The sequence below is a fragment of the Myzus persicae genome, unplaced genomic scaffold (assembly GCF_001856785.1).
Source record: "Myzus persicae strain clone G006 unplaced genomic scaffold, MPER_G0061.0, whole genome shotgun sequence".
In the NCBI taxonomy this organism is placed as follows: domain Eukaryota; kingdom Metazoa; phylum Arthropoda; class Insecta; order Hemiptera; family Aphididae; genus Myzus; species Myzus persicae.
In genome coordinates this window covers 586,250-604,523 of record NW_019103967.1, presented here as the reverse complement: position 1 = coordinate 604,523, position 18,274 = coordinate 586,250, and the positions used below count along the sequence as shown (strand labels likewise).

Sequence of the window (18,274 nt, the reverse complement as noted above, 5' to 3'; positions counted from 1 at the left end):
AATTTGCCAACGAGTATTCTAGGAATATTAATTGTTGAGTCCAGTAGGTATATTCTATTATGTGTGTATGTAAACAATGGACATGTAATAATATACAGTAAAACCTCGTTAAGACGCTCTCAAAGAGGAAATCGTAAAACCGCGTACTACGCAGGATATCGTTATAGGCGATATATTATACATAGTGTACAAGTACCTGGGATCGGGAAAAATCCTAGTGTTAAGCGGGATGGCTTATCAAGCGAGAGCGTCTTAACGAGGTTATACTGTATTTGTCGTTATTATAATACTGAATTATTAATTTTAATATCTATTTCTATTTTCCGTCGATGTCTGCGAGTGTATTCTGGGATATTATATTATGTTATATTATACGCCTATGTACATTATTAATATATCACACCATGGAAAGTTATAACTTATAATATAATACCTTCAATAACGCGAGTCGCTAGAAATGATGTTTAAGCAAAACATCTTTTTCTCGACTAAATATAATTTAACTTTCGATAGGACTTGTGGGGACGGTAAATCAATGATTCATTATAATACCATCGGGTCATAAATCTTACGTATTTTGGCCCACATGAAAAATAATACATGCGCCACACGAATTTGCAGCGTAAGCTTAAATTCACGAATCAATTCTTAATGTTGACAAGAGCGACCAAAAATAAATAATGAAAACGGGCAAGCTAGTAAAACGACTTTGCTAATAATCATGAATAGGTAAATGGCGTAGTCGTCTTCATTTGTACAGCCAATGAGCAAAAAAAAAAACTATAGACTCTTCAATTTCCCAGGTTTACGACAAGTAATAAGGCGGAAAGAGAGGCATCGTGCAAAAGGTTTATTGGCGCGCAACGCGACCTTATTGAAAAAATAAAGCCACGTTTATATTTTATACCCGATATTGGCCACTAAAAAAATATACGACTGGATTATATTATAACTATATGAACGAAAAATACAAACATTCGTCACAAGACTACTGCGTTTTTCCAAAATATTTTAATAAAAATGTAAAAAAATTCAAATAAACATTTAAAGTGAAAAAAATATATATAATGCACGTATCTTGTTTATAGCCTATATTATAGCAGTGGTACTCAGCCCCAGTTAATAGTTATGTGGGTAATACTACATAGTACATTTCATTATGGATTGATAGTAATTGTAGTATAAAAATACAAAATAATAAAGTGTAGGTATAACGACTAATGAGTAATGAGTGCCTAATGACGATTTTGTGATACTATTCATACTATTTTAATTAATAACAAACTTCAATTAGTGTGATGTATTAAAAAGAAAAAAGGGTTAGTTTTTTTTAGGTGTAATAATAAAAAGTGTGTAATACGAAAAATCACAATTAATTATTGACATTAGGCTTCGTGGCTTCTATTCATCGTTCTAATGTATCTAATGACACTTTATAATCCTTGATATATGGATAGCTCATGGATACAATTAATCTATAGATTATAATTCATAGGTAGTAAGTGATCAATAAATTTAGTTATACGTTGGTTTTAACTCTTAAACTCTAATTGCACTGATTTTAGTGAGTAGTTTTATACTTATTTTGAATATTTCATTATATTAGCATAATATTATAGTATATTGTGTACTATAAGTAGTATAAATATAAAATAGAATAAATGTATAGTTACTTTATTTAATGACTAAAAATGAAAAAAGATATAATACCTAGATTACCTATAGTAAATTATATGGGTTAATGGGTGGTAAAATTATATCTTAAGACACTTGAAAACCATGCCTGGAGTCCACTGCGGTAATAATACGTTAGGTTGTTAAACTTGACGATTAATATTTATTTTAAAGTTCATACACTATATACATTTATTGATTAATACATTTAATTAAGCATTCGATAGCCAAATATTAAATAGTATGGTACAAGAAAACGAAATAACTACTGAAATAAACTTGAAGTTTATAGTTAATAAAATTAAATTTGAAAAAAAAACCCTGAACTTACATATTATCTATTATAACATACATAATAGCTTCACTTTTATCAGGTACAAAAATAATCAAATACCTATATAATATGTTGCATTGTGGTTATATTATACAGGCACTTTATAAAGTAGATTATAAATGATAAATGTCCAAACACTATCTGATACAAAAAAAAATGAGGTAATGTCTCAATTTAAAAGGTTGCTTTGCATAACTTGTATTTAATTCGATTGAACCTAGAGCTTAAAGTTTATACATTTATTTCCATGAATTAAAAATATGCTGGCAGCGGTTTTAGAAGTCGAGTCAAAGGATTATCTCAAATGCCAGAATGGGTATGTAATATGCATTATGCATGTATGACTATTGACTATACTGATAGAAGTGTACCTATACAGAGTGACTCTTTTTTTCACGAAACATTCATTTTTAGTGCGTCATTTTTTTAAGAACAGTAGGTATATTCACTACTACATTTTCAACAAGTAAAAGTACTACCTACTGTATTTTATCGTGAGCATTAATTTTCTTTGATTATATAAAATGGAATATAAATTTGGAGGATGAGTTAATCACGATAAAAAAAACTGAGAACATTTGAGTGCCTAGAACAGTCAAGAGCCATTATTTATTGCTGACTTACAACGCTATTGAAGCATTATAATATGGATTGAATTTGCGTGTGTGTCATACTTGCAACGATGACTCGAAAAAACCTTAAAACCTCATTACATGTTCGGAAGTACGTGACATTATATATTGGTAGAAAAATAGGTAAATCCCCTGGCGGGACCTGCGATAGAATAACTACATGGCTCCAGGATATAAACAAGTTAGGGAAGTTCAGTCTCTAAGAGCGTCCTAAATTCTCGGTTTTCAAACTTATTTAAATGCAACCATACACATACAATTTATGTACCTATGTCAGCTACGAACTGTCAATAAAATGTCAAATAAAAATAAATTTTTTTATAACAACAATCGTTGTACGATCAATTAATAATTATACAGACGGAAGGACACATCGGTGGTATAAGGGGTTCAAAATATATGTTTAGGAACCTAAAATATGTACAATATGCTTTGTTATAAGTACATAATGTGTGTGTGTGTGTGTGTGTGTGTGTGTGTGTGTGTGTGTGTGTGTGTGTGTGTGTGTGTCCATCTGTGCAGACTGCAGACTGTAGATGGATTGAATGACGGGACATCAAAACGAAAACTTTTTTTCCGGTTATGAGAAACGAATGAGTATAACCACAAGTACAATTATCAAAAATTAGGAAGGTCCAAAAACATTCTGAAATGTAAACTTTATATTTTTTTTAATATGTGTATGGCCATACGAGATAAATAATGAATACTCGTAGTATTTTGAGCACTGGATGAAACTAACGATTATGAGTGATTGGTTGGTTTGACATACAATAAATTACAGTTTATACATCCACGATTGACCATCAATATTGATTGAAAATAAGATTTAAAAAATTATTTTCTCTATGAGTCTGCGAGGAAATTCCATAGCATAGTTAATAATTTAATAATTACCTATAGTATACTGTAATCACTAGTCAAATAATATACGACATAACTATAGCGTAGTAAATTAGAGTACCTACATTATTTTAAATTTTAATAGCATACGTTAAATTTTAAACAGAGCATCAAATATGTGACTAATTCGTCACTCAGCAAACTTTTTTTTGAATACTACTTAATGCATAAGAATAAATCATATAAATGTCAATGAGGTTAGTTATGAGTCATTAAAATTAAAACTAAATCTCTACTCGTCAAGGTACGAGTATAAAAAATATCATAGTAGGGCCGACTTCCCAAAGCACCATGCAGTTTGTATTTCGTAAATCCGCAATCGAAGTATAAGTCGTGGGTGTCGAGAACCTGAACAACTTGGAAAAATACATTTTAAAAACGAAATATAGAATTCATTCGAAGAAAATCGGATTGGCTGTAAACTCTTAATTGTAAGAACATAAAGCATGAGTGAAAATTAGAGTTATATTTTAGGTGCTTAACGGAGCGTGGAATGAGTTAGTTTTACAGTGGTGTGTGTGGGTTTTTTTGTAAGTCAGTAATCACGTTTTGGTCCAATCATTATTATTAAGGGTATTTTCTTTGATAATTTTAGAACTAGTTTGTTATTTGGGGTCAAAAGTTGGAAGTTTAATTATTGACACAAAGGCTTGAACATTTAATATTAAGGGTAAAATATTAACCTTGGAAACTTGAAACTTTTTATCATCACGTTTATTGGTTTATTGTTATGTTCTATACATAATGTAATTTTTAGAAAATGTTGGCTAATATTCTAAGGTATTTATGATACAAATACATTCACACAATTTAAAGTATGTCAGTATTGACTTCTAATAACTAATAATATACTTGATATATATTATTATATGATAGGTATTTATGTTATTAGTATAAATTAATTCAACTTGCAGTATTTAGAAAATACCTTGAATAATAATATCAATAAAAGATAAAATCAACTATCCTTAGAATTAGATGCGGATCCAACCGTCTCATTTGCACAAAATCATTTTTCGTTTTCAAATTTAACACACTCATTATTACTGCAGTGACCTACTCGAGAACGAGATGGATACATTCGACACATTTATTAAGCAGCTTTTCGAGTTCCATTGATTGTATTCTACAATATACTCATAATTATTTCTATTGTTACATTGAGTCTTCGTTTAACATTGTTTTAACACCCCATCGTTCGTTTTAAAATTACCATGTTTCGTAACGTGGCATCAGATTCACTACTGCTACGCCATTTTTAATGGTGAGTGACAGCTTTTATCTACGTCTTATTGTGTGTCGACTATATTATTAATCATTATTTATCCCAAAGTACTCTGACTAATTATTTAGGAAGAACTATAAATTATCGGAGACGGAGGTGCAAATTATGAACAATTTTTTTAAGTTTTGTGAGACGTTCTGAACAGCCCGCAACCCAGTCCCAGCGTGTTACCGTCAATTATTATTCTGTCAAAATAAAGCCCAACAACCAAGCTCGCAAAATAAATAATTATGTGGTCATTATAATTTAAAGATGTAACGTGTAACAACATAATCATGTTACATCATTGTATTTTGGATCAAGGGACTTGAAACTGTGTTAGCCCCCCCCCCCAAAAAAAAAAAAATTTAATTAAAAACTGAATTGCTGTGGGTGATGTCAAAAACAAATGAGGGGTCTCGATAAGGCGAATAAAAGTTATAGCCGTCACTGGACTTGTACATTATGACACATTTTGTACAATAACGGTGAATAAAAAATCCGAACATAAACAGCAGCAGGTGCAGAGGACTTTTATAATATTATATTATTGTAACCACAGACAGCGTTTTCCCACAGATGAGATGCGTTACGAAGGTACCTAGATACAACATCAGGTCGCACCGGTGAACAACTTTATTTGTGCCGTGGCGATTGTGGGAAAGGTCAAAAGTATAATTTAGGAGACGTAGAGGGCTGGTGATGTTAATAGCGCCCCACATCGACCCCACGCTCTTTCGTCATTGTGTCATTCTCGTCGACGGGTACTCGGGTCTGAGATTAAACTGCAATAATAATAATAATAATAATAATAATTCCGTCCTATCGTACGACAAACCTAAATATATATTATACTGATCACTGTACAGAGCCTGCGAACGTCTTATAACTATAATATACATGCTCGTGGTGTCCACCCTAATCACTCCGATTTCCCGCTCCTGAAGACGTGCGTGCGCAATCTTCAACCCATCCATCGAAGGAAATCTGCCTAAGCCTAACCCATATTATAGAACATCAGAATATCGTAGTATAATGTTGCGCGTTATCCGCTTATAACGTAAAAATATATATATCAGTATGATATTCATAATATTATACACAGGGTGAATCTTTTAACAGTAAGACATTCACATCATTCCGGAGAGTGTTACAGTTTTTGGAAATATTGTTTCCCATAACTTTAAGTAATATAACAAAATAACATTTTAAAAAAATGTTCAATTTTATACTTTTTCGAATAACGGCATACATTTTGATTCCAAGCGGAGTATGAATGTATTGATCTTACAACGATATATTGTGTTTTTTGTTGATTTTTTTAGACAGTTTAAATTTAAAAATTTTTTTGTTTTATTTTATTCATTTTTTGCTGGGTCATAAATATGTTTCTCTTAAATATTTCATGCTAGAACCGAAATTTTTAAAAATATATAAAAACAATTTTTTTTATTAAATTTGAACAAAACTAAACATTTAAACGAAGAAAAACTATTTAAGTTATTCTGTTGTTCATTTAAAAAAAATTTTCGTGGATATTTAAACTTTTAAAGTTTATTATTAGATTTTCTACATACAATGATATTTTCAATTGCAATGTTGTTTGGCAAAAAATAATTTAATCTACCTTAGTAAATTATATTATATAGTGAAATAAATTACTTTAATAGAAATATAAATTAATATACTTGGTAATATAAGCTGACACTCTGACAGTCCGTCTTCGTTCAGAATCGTATTTTGTATGTGATGATTTATTAATGAATTCAAATTTAACTCATACATTACAGTGACTTAGCCAATGAAATCCCCTGCAAATATAAAACACTTTCCGGTAATTGACCTACATGACACGTCACGTAAAGTCTTATCAATCAGGGTGATTGTAAATTGCACCTAGGTATTAAAAATAATGGTGACACTCGAATTGGTAATATGGTAAATTGCACTTGGAATTTTTCGGTTTATAAAATGGGTATATGTATACAGAAAAGTAGTGTCTAAATGATTCTGAATTCATCGATATGATAAAATCTATATGTTTAAGACACTTAATTTTTTTTATTATTTAAAACCAAAAAAATTATTTTTAGAGACCAGAGATTCGCCTTCTCTTAATGTCTTCTAGGTGATGATAAATGACCATCACACAAATAACATTACTCACCTATAACTAATTTATAGTCCAAGCTAGGTGCAATTTAATGCTTATAAATTTATACTTGAAATGTATAAGGTGCAAATTACAATTTTTTTTTTTTTTTGTTGAGCCTAATTTACATTTGTTCGTTAAACATATTCATAGGAAAAAGATTAAATCATAGATCATAATCCATAAAAGTCTTATCTCATGTTATCATGTAAATACTTTTTGTTATTTTGTAGTTGTTCTTTTTCTAATTGAAAGTTTAGATTTCGTGGTCCTGGCAACAATATTAGGCGACTGCCTTTATAGAGTTTCGAGTTTCAAAAATAAATAGCGATAATCGCATAGATTAACTACTCGATAGGTTTAAGCTACTCTAATAATATGGTGATTATTGATTATTGATTAGGGAGGTTGTAATTATATAAATCAATTTAATTGTTTGACATTTAGATTATTATTATAATTATTACTGTAATTTGTAGGACGATTCTATCAGTAATTTGTTATCTTGGTAGCCGGTAGATGTATACAATATGCGTATAATAGATATAGTATGATGAATTATGTATCAATTAATATTTAACTTCCAAGAAGTACAAGATTATGATAAAAATATTATTATAGACACTGTCTTAAATAATATCCAGTGTGTTACACTTATGTGGTAATACGAAATATTTTTGTCGGACGACAACGTATTAAATTGTTAATAAAATATTAACCTTTAATATTAAAATATTATAAAATAAAGGTGTTTGAAAAATGTAGTAAAAGTCTTACATTAAACTGCTTTGAAATAATCAATTATTATTTATTACTATAGAAAAAAGTGTATTACAAAAAATAGGGTTATTTGATTGAGAAATATTGTCTATTGCCTACACAGTACCTATGAGTTAAACATTTTTAAAATTAATTTAGAATTTGTACTTAAGACTTTAGTGTACACTGTATTCCTCAAAACTTCCCATTTCAATCTGAAGTCATCTGGCTCAAATATTTCGTTTTAATATAATTAATGTGACGCACACTGACCACTTCAAAAGTTTAAACTACATTTATAGTAGGTATATAAACCTAGGTACGTAATATCTTTACAATATTATACAAATATTATATTTTTAATATTTTAATTCACTTAAAGCTTTAATTTAATTTCTATTTATTTTTAATTCATTACTTAAGCAAACAATATAAATATCAGACAAACAGAGAATATCTGTTAGAGATATTAAATATTAGAGGTCTAGCCTCCCAGAGTACACTTACAGTGTACCTACTTAATTTCCAACTGTTATAAGTTATAACTTATGAAACTTTATTTACAAGAAGAATATTTGCTAAAATAAACATGACATGAGTTTCATGAAAAAAAGTATTAACCCAGAGGTTACACTTTTTATTTAATTTTATAACTCATTATTCATAAATTAACCACTAGATGGAGGTTGTTACGGACCTTATTTAAATATTTATAATATCTTTGACCATTATAAGAATCACCTTAATGATAAAATTACAGTATGAAAATTAATGTTAAGAACCGTATAGACTAAAAATCTAAATCTTTCTAGCATCTATTATCAATTTATTATTGTTAAATAAGCAATTAATAATTGTGAGTAATAGGTATTAATTTAATTTTACGATTTGTACATAATATTTTCTTAAAAACAAGAATACCTATGACCAAGTATATGTCTTAATTCAATCAAGCGCAGTAATTTTGAAAGTTACAACTTGTGGTACGTAAGTAATATTTTAATAACGTTTTGTAACATTTTACAATTTTAAGATCAATTGTACCTCAAAGGTTTAAACAATAATTGTATAAACTATAAATGCATTCATATAATTTTAGCAAGGCTGAGCTTTAAAAAACTAATAAGTTTACAGTTAAATCAATTTAATTTATTAGATTAACTAATGCGTTAAAAATTACCATTCATTTAATTTTCAACTTAATTAAAAAATAAAATAAATAACTTCATTGAACTGAGTTATAAAATTGCATGGACTTGTTGAACCTTGCTTTTTTAGTAAGGTACATTTTAAATAGATTTTAGTGTACTAAAAGTGTTGGTAGGTACAGAATAAAACTGGGGAACTCGCTCTGTTGTATTATTATATTATGTTTCGAGTGAAAATTGTCAAAAATAGGTCACTGTAATGGATTTGTTAAATTTGAATTCAGTGTTACACATTGCATGCAAAAACGATTCAGAACGGGGACGATGTTTCAGTATCTATTTGACTAGTTCCAAGGATTTGTTAGCAATACACGTATATTTAACATTTATATTAATATAAGTAATTTATTTTTCTACTAAAAATATTATGATTTATTCAACTTGAACTCATAATAATTCCATAATTGTTGGCAAAATCGTCGTATTTTATTTTAATAGAAATGAGTACTATCGTTTTTGTTTTATTGATTTAATATTAATTATAAGCTTTATTTTCTCATGTAATTGCTATTTCTTATGTAATTTATCCGTCTTATCTTCAACTGCATTTATTGTCTCAACGCTCACCATCAGCTGAAACCGGTTCAATTTTGCCACGTTTTGACTTCGCTTCATTCTGACGAGTGAGGACCAACTTGATGTGTCTTATTACATTACATTTACGGGTCAGGTTTCTCTCGTTACTAACTTCAACTAAAGTAGTTGTGGTATGTGTTGCCTACACCCACTCCTTAATTTTATAAATGCCTATTATCGACGGCTAAAGACAACACAACACTGCTGTTCTTACCTACGTCTTATATGATTTACTATCCTAGACATATAATGCTCGTAAAGTTCTACCAAAAGTCAAGCCAGACAGTCCTACTGCAAGGCCCTCTAATCGCAGTCATACATAATCTCATTCACAACGGTATCCACTATACAGTGACTTAATGCAAGCCATCCTAGAAATGTTCAAACCTCCCAAACAGTAGGTACTACTTTGAAGAATTTCATGGATTCCTTACTGCACTAACATACGAAGTATCTGAACTTCAGAATGAAAACTTTTCATTTCGCACTGAGCTATCTTAGCCCTCAAAAGTAGATTAGACAATTTTTAAACTAAACTCTACAAGAACTACACCATTCATCTCATACCGAATAAGAACGTAGGAAATAGGCGGATAAATCACATCTCATTAGTCACTATGTCGTTTATGCGATCTTTGTGTCATCAATCCTAAACCAAAAAACTAATTTGTTGCCTCGCAAATTCAAATCTAAAGTTTGATGATTAGGTACCTGTCACCAATGTGTTCATGTGTATACACATAATTTGTTTATAATTGTTATTTATTGTTCTAATAGTATCTCTTGTAATGGTCGTATTAAAAAATGTATCTCTTTAAAAAAAAAATACGATAACACTTCAACATCTATTCTAAATAACAACATTAAATAGATTTATAATTTAAAATTTTTTTGTCAAAATGTACGTGGTCTTAGATCGAAATTGGTTAATCTTAGGTACCCTCCATTTCTTGTTTCTCTGTGGTGATGTTCTTTGACCATGAAAGGAAAAAATTTTAATTTATTTTATACTCAAAAAAACATAGTACTCCGTGTTAAAAAAATAATGGTCCAAACTAAAAATGTTTACGACTCTTCGTTGGCGATGTACAGGTATTTGAAGTTGACGTGTGACGTCATAGAATCTATTCTCCTGGCGTTTATACATGTAAATATTACGTCTTCAACTTTATTTACCCATTATCACGAATGTAATATTCAATATACCGGGTTTGGTCTTAGAGATATTTTTAACGTTAATAATTTTCTATTTAACGTTATGTTATAATAATATATATTATAATATTACATAATTAACTATAACAATAATTATAGTGGCATAGTCACAAAATATGATACTGTTCAACAGTCTATATGCACTCGTGGTTCGTCGGTAATATTGTGCATTTTTGACAATCACACCAATTATTTATTTGAAGCAATGATCTACCAAAGCATTGGCTAAATTCATTATGGTTAGTATTAAAAGAATCATAGTCATCGCAGAAATCTAATTTCGTTGGTTCAAATTGATTTGGTGAGTTAACCACAATCGTAATTTATTTTTAAGTACACTCAAAGAAACAAAGAACAATACTAAAATAATAAATACTAATCCAGTCCTAGAAGAAAACGACAAAACCCCGTTTTATCAGTAAGAACTAAAAATAAAATAAATATTATGTAGCACGTAATTATTTTTGAACACAAAAATATCAAACCCAAAATAATAATATGTAATAATATTATGCAAAATAATAATATGTACGACGCGCGACGTAACCTACGTAGCCATACTGTAGCCGCAGCGAGATTAGATTCTATGACGTCACGCGCTAACTTTAAAAGACTATAACTCGCTAACAAAAAGTCGTAGACAAGTTTAGTTTGGACTTCTGTTTTTCTTTAATTAAGAATTTTTTTTAAGAATTAGTTTTTTTTTCCTTTCGTGGTCCTTTAATGAAACATTGTTTATCTTGTAAACTGATGATTTGGAGCTCGGTCTTTTAAATATTACCTAAATATTTAGACTAGACAGGAACCCTGATATCGGTTATTAAGAGCACGTTATACCCGCATGGGTTGTCTCCGTCTTACAAGAGCGTAACATATCAAATTGTACTTTCAACAGATCACGCTTAGCTCTGTTAGCTTAAAAATTAGAGTGAATTGACCTCTTATTAAAGTTAAAGGTAAGATTATTACGTAGGGCTTTTCATGAGTTTTTTAAAATTGTAAATTGCTAGTACAACTTAAAATACTCATAACTCTCTTTAAAATTAAAATATAATAAAAAGCCCATAAGAAGCCCTCCGTAATAATTTTACCTTTAATTATAATAATGGGTCAATTCACTCTACTTTTTAAGCTAACATAGCTAAGAATGATCTGCTGAACGTACAATTTGGTATGTTACGCTCTTGTAAGACGGAGACAACACATGCGGGTATAACGACCTCTCAAAGAATTAACTCCCAACTCCTTCAGATTATCTATTTGATTAATCAGCCACTGCAGACTCTAATGATTTTACAACCTACATATATACCAGCAAAAATATAAATATAAGAAATTAAAAAAATTGTAAAAACTCGATATTCGTCGATCCGTTCAGAGTCTTAAACGAAAATACATCATTGTAAACCATTTTGTCCATTCATTGATGCACCCAAAATGTAAAATTGTACGGGTTAAGTAATTATTTAAAAAGTATCGTGTCTAAAGTATAAACATAACAGTATATATCTTTTACAGATATTGTGATGAATATGGATGAAAATAATAAAACAAAAATGCCATTTACCATAGTGCCTATCACTAATAACGATAATCAGAATGTGATGAATTCCATAGAAAAATATTTTATACGAGATGAACCTTTGAATGCAAGTGTGGAATTATTCAAAGAAAAAGAATCAATAATAAAATATAAAGATTTTTGCAGCAATTATTTTAATAATGGTGAGTTGATAAATTTAATGCATACGGTAGGTAGTACATATTATTATTAGTGTCAAAAATATTACTCTAATAGTCTAGTATAAAAAATAGTAATTATTTACGACAAAATAAAATTTTTTTTAAAGTGAGTAACACTCTTCTTTACAATACGTGTTGAGCGGGTAATGAATGTTTTAAATTTGAATTAAATGATATAAAATCATTGCATATAAAAATCGAGTATGAACGAAGGCTCATAACCTGTTTTGTGATATTTCATTTTTTTAAATTATAAGAAAATAACTAAAATTGTTATACTCCACTTAAATATCTAATTTCGTCCACATTTTAACTTAAAATGTCTATTAAAAAAACCAAGTTTACTTAATTTTTAGATTTTTTGATTAGTTTATGAAATACCAATGATAAACCTTGTTTTCAATTTTCAATCTTCTTCCATACAAAATTAAAATAAACTAACTATAAAACAATTTACAAGTCTTTGTGATTTTGATGAATTTTGTCAAAATGTGAACTTTAAGTTCTTATGAAAAAACTCTTTCCTATTTAATATGTTTGAACTGTTGTTACAACAATTTATGTGATTTATTCGCTAATGTGACAGTATTTTCCATTACAATTTCAATAATGTACCTATTCTAAAATTAGATACCAATAATATCGTTACCTGTATGACATTGTTTAAATATATCCTAAAACATATAACTTTTTAAATGAATAAATGTAAAAATTAGAACTAGGGAAATCACTAAGCAGCATAAGAAGTTTCGAGTGTACCTCGTTATTGAGTAGGTCAGTTTAATGGTATCAGTCAAAAATAACAAAGTTACAAATTACAATATTGAACTAATAAATCTAGAGTAAATATAATTTACAGCAAATAAATGAAAAGAGAAACAGAAATTGGTGATAATAATAAATTTAGGTACACAAATAGGAAATAGTTCATTTTGAGCATTAAAATATTTACGTTTCTAAAAAATAATAATAATATTGTGTGATAAACTGATAAACACATACCAAAAGCAGTACGGTATACAACATATTTTGGAGAAAACACGACGTTAACAATATTTTTCTGGTGGGTATTCACAAAAAAATTATAAAGATTGTGTAGATAGAATTAAAATTATTATGACTTAAATTATAATATACATTTTCTTAAAAGTATAGCCTATAACTTTGATCTCAATTTATTATATACACGTATTACCTAATTATATCTATAGTATAATTATTAAAATATCTATATTTTAAAAACAACTAAGATATTCAAATTAATAATAATTATGAGTAGTAATAATACATAATTACTTTCACTATTTTGGCCTAGACTTTAATACATCATTGCACAAAAAAAAACTACTCTGAGCGGAAACAGTGTATCTGCTTAATTGCTGTAAATTGTAATAGGTACCAACTTATAAGTAACCTTGTATTTAATTTTCAAATTTTAGCAATTAAAATTTAAAATCTAATGCATTTTTAACCACATAACTATTTAAATGTTCATGATTCTGTCAAGTTTTGTGAAAAGTAATTCAATTTATTCTCAAAAAAATATTACATGGTTGTATTTATTATTATTATTACTAGGTATTATTACTTATTTATTACTGGTGAGAACCCAATTACATAAGTTTAATAATTCAGTACATTGAAATATAATATAAATAACATTTATAGAAAATTCTAACTACATACTTAATTATTATAATAAAATAAAAAAATCACAGTATATAAGTCTACTAAAATTTGTTTGGTTAAATTTTAATGAACTTAAAATTATTATTTTTATTTTAAAACTTAGATTGTTTATGGAAAATTACAATTTAAGCAATAGTGTTTTAGATATATGTTGGATGTTTTAGATTTTCACTAATAATATTTTTTGAATAACAAGATTATAATTTTTAACAACATTTTGTATTAAACTTTGTTCTAATAATTTTATCGACATTTGACATTTTTTATATTCTACCTATTATTTTAAAAGTATAGGGAACTTTTTACGCTTGTCCTCTCAACTATATCCAATTTTCAAATAAGAACCACACTCGAATAGCTACAAGATTGAAAATTTTTTTATTGATCCTAAAGGTGGCGTTAAAAAAACTATTACATATTTTTCACTCCGCTCAAAAACTAAAACATGCAACTAGTATAAGTCAAAGTGTTTTAAAATGAAACAATTTTAAGAACCCAATTTGAAACTAAAATATTTTTTCTGTTTAGGATTATCATTTATGGCAGTATCTGAAAATGGTGAAGTTATGGGTGTCATACTTAATAACATAATGTGCAAAGATCATCAATTAGATCAGTACGGTGATGAAAACTTTGTTTCAAATTCAAGTTTTGATGACATCGAGGTTCTTTTGTATAAAATTCGACAAGATGTTGATCTATATGGGCAATATCCAAACGTAGATCGGATAATGGAATTAAAGCTTATTTCAGTCAATGAAGAGTACAGAGGACAAGGCGTTTGCAAAGCTCTCATCAACAAATCAAAGTATACTAAATATGTTATATTTATTTATTTAAAAAACATAACAATTTTTAGATATTCATAGAACGTATTTCGTGAAATACGTATAAAGCCCGTTTATAGAAGTATTAGGAAGTTTCACGTTTACGTTCAATGCATAAAAAATAAAGTCGTTCAAGTTTACTTTTTCTTTGAAGAAATACGTTCATTTTCAAGTTCTTAAAAAAAATTTAAGATAGAATTTCTTTTAAATGACCAAAAATTTATTAAGAATATGAGTTTGATTCATATCAGGTTCTATTTGATATAAATTAATGAATTTCACATCCCATTCTCAAAATATTAGCATAAGTTGATCCAAAAATTGTATGTAAAGCACAAGGTCTTACTTATAATAATCAAAATTTCTTATTACTGCTTTTTAACTCTTTAAACTCATAAAACAATTAATCATTGTCTAATTTTTAAGATGGACAAAACGATTCCTCTAGATACCCAGTTCCCCACATTTGACATCATGATTACTTTTATAAAACACGCATTAAGTCATTAACTATGAATTGTCAAATAAAAACCCTCAACAAACTGAAAAAATTTATCATAACCTACATTAATCCAGTGATTATTTAATTTCTAGAGAGTTGGCTTTAATGTTGGGGTATAAAATGATGTACGCCGAATGCTCCAGTTATTTTACAGCTAAAGCTATGGAAAGATCTGGATTCCAATGTATATATTCATTATCTTATTCGGATTACGTGGACAAATATGGGAAAATAGTATTCAATAAGGTACAGCCTCCTCATGATTGTATCAAAGTACAAGTGTTGCAGCTCTAAAATACTCAATATTTATTTATTAATTACACAACGGGATTAAACAACTAAAAAAAATTAACAATAATGTATCCATTAAATTATTTTAATAATTCGAACTCACAAAACCATTTTTGTGTTTTCCATCGCACTCAACATCCATACCAATAGCAACGACGTACACGAATCCACTCGGTCCATAAGTCTCTGACATCCATGTTTATATTCCTTAGTTTATAAACACATCACGTCATAAATATATATATGTGTTATTATTATTTTTAATATTTTATATGACTTAAAACAAAGTAAAAACTGACGAAACCACACGTCTACCGCACCTAATTCAGACCATGCTCAAAACTAAATTGTGATTCAATTATGAAATAACAACAATTATTTCAAAAACTATATACGTTTTCGAAAATAAAATTATATATTTCACTAATTTTTATCGTGATCATTCTTAAAGTTTTTACTTTTTACATGACATTGTACATTTTTAATTCCATATTCCGCATCAAAATGTTTTTCGGAATATCTCGAAATATAAAAATAGAATTTTAATCAAGCAATACCTACATACGTAGTTAACTGTCAAACTGCAGTACTTAGTATTTGATAATAGTACCTAGCTATTTAAATTTTAAAGTTTCTTGAAATAGTGTCACTGAACTCTCTTTTCTATCACGTATTGTTATTTTGTACAACATATTTGCTTATCATATACAAAAATACAAAATACAGTGTAGCATTTTTCCTATTATCTACAAAAAAAAAAGGTATTTGAAGTGTTATATGAACGGAGTGGAGTGGTGCTATAGGGGTTTCACTACTCCTGCCCTTCTCTCTTAAATACTTTTCGAAAAAATGCTTGTCTACCCTTAAAAAATTACTCTGTACATTTTATACTTAACAGTTCCTCCGAGGCATATGTTGGATCGTCTCTGGCGGCGAGGGGTGAAAGGATTGTCTCTCTGGTGACCACCACCACCGTCAACCGTGTCAACGTTTACATGGACGTTTTGTAAGACACAATTTTGTTCTGTTTTGGTTTGGTGTAATTTTTTCTCCTAGCGGATTTGTCTATTACACACGTCACCTTTTCAGCTGTCGACGGGACTGTCGGCTGTACAGTATAATATGTATAAGGTCTATTTCGTACATTCCGGCGTATCGTGAATCCATCTCCGCCAACGACACTTGCACGCCACATACAGGGTGATTTATTTTTCATAGTGAACCGGTGAACAATACATTTTATCATCGTGTGTGTGTCATGCTGATATTTTTTCCAATTTTTTAAGGATGAGCATGTTTGATTGACGCCTAATACCCTAATGTGAAATACGTCAACCCCTCAAAAGTAAACAAAAACAATGGAAGACCATATAATTCCCACTCGAAATCACAACAAGATATAATATGATATTAATAGTTTTGAAATCAGTAAAATGTTTTGATTTATAATAGTATTGAATCATAACCCTCAACTGGTACAGCCTACAATGCCACACAAATGGTACCATCGAGTCAAATTTTACCAATGTAATATTATATATTATTACACTTAGGCATATTATGGATTCTCAAAGAAAAAGTTCACAATAATATCACATAAATATAAGAAAAACTTAAATTTTGATTCTTATTTTACATTTATTTACTTTAAACTATATTATAAAGATAAAATATGTTAAAATATAACACTTAACTACCTATATACAAACAAACATATTATTTTTATTAAAGTTCATTCCTTTTTTCATGGGCTTTTAATAATAATAAAATAAAACAGCATTAGAAAAACATCAGGCGCAATTTATTACTACAGAATTCACGCCTTAGATTTATTGGATGCAACTGAAGTATGGCTGATTTTGTTTTCTTGCAGTGGAAAACTATAGATCTGAAATTTAATTTTAATTAGTAACGACTATGTTTTTTTAAATGACTTATAAATAATCAATTTATCTACGCGTGCGAATAATATATTAATATAACATAACGACCAATACTCGGAAGCAGAAAAGACGAAAACTTTGATTGTTTTAAACCGTCGTGAATAATAATTATGCAACAAGTAATAGAGTTTAATTTCTTTTGTACATTTTATACGTTCAGAGCGAAAGCAATATAATGTTTAGTTTAAAATAACAAAACAAAAATGTATAATCTCATTGTCGGAATAAATTTTAAGGCTAATTCGAAGTGCCCCAGGAAATTCGATTCGAATGCCACTACACTATATTATAATTTACAATATACAGTTAAGCCGTATAGGTACTATATTATTGCTATTATTATTACTATTATTATTATTCCGGCATGTAACCTCGGAACTATCTTTCTGTTGTGGTCATCGCAATATTATAGAAAATGACAAAGCAAGTTACACACAATGACCACTGTAAACGCACATCTCTTTGAAACATAGTAATGTCATTTAGCAAATTATAGTAATTATAACTTATTAGAGAGAAGTATGCATACAAGTATACCGGGAAAACGACTATTTTTGCTAAC

General features: G+C 28.7%; 1 protein-coding gene across 3 annotated transcripts; it reads left to right on the top strand.

Moving 5' to 3' along the window:
• Window positions 1–8,531: 8,531 nt before the first annotated feature.
• On the top strand, window positions 8,532–16,026 carry LOC111037038 (dopamine N-acetyltransferase-like). 3 transcript variants are annotated; one of them, XM_022319395.1, is made up of 5 exons: window positions 8,532–8,701; window positions 10,817–11,018; window positions 12,236–12,442; window positions 14,678–14,957; window positions 15,571–16,026. In XM_022319395.1, exons 3-5 carry the CDS (start codon window positions 12,244–12,246, stop codon window positions 15,770–15,772), a joined length of 681 nt encoding a protein of 226 aa, XP_022175087.1. In that variant the 5' UTR covers window positions 8,532–8,701; window positions 10,817–11,018; window positions 12,236–12,243; the 3' UTR covers window positions 15,773–16,026. The 3 variants fall into 3 exon arrangements, with proteins under 3 accessions (XP_022175087.1, XP_022175085.1, XP_022175086.1); XM_022319393.1 differs by lacking the exon at window positions 10,817–11,018; XM_022319394.1 differs by lacking the exon at window positions 10,817–11,018 and having other exon boundaries at window positions 8,532–8,705.
• The last annotated feature ends 2,248 nt before the right edge of the window (window positions 16,027–18,274 follow it).

Bases quoted from the DNA above. Each gene is read 5' to 3' on its own strand.
- LOC111037038 (XM_022319393.1), top strand. From the start codon at position 12,244: ATGAATATGGATGAAAATAATAAAACAAAAATGCCATTTACCATAGTG. The intron at 12,443-14,677 runs GTGAGTTGATAA...TTTTCTGTTTAG, and splicing joins CAGCAATTATTTTAATAATG to GATTATCATTTATGGCAGTA. The intron at 14,958-15,570 runs GTATACTAAATA...TTTAATTTCTAG, and splicing joins GCTCTCATCAACAAATCAAA to AGAGTTGGCTTTAATGTTGG.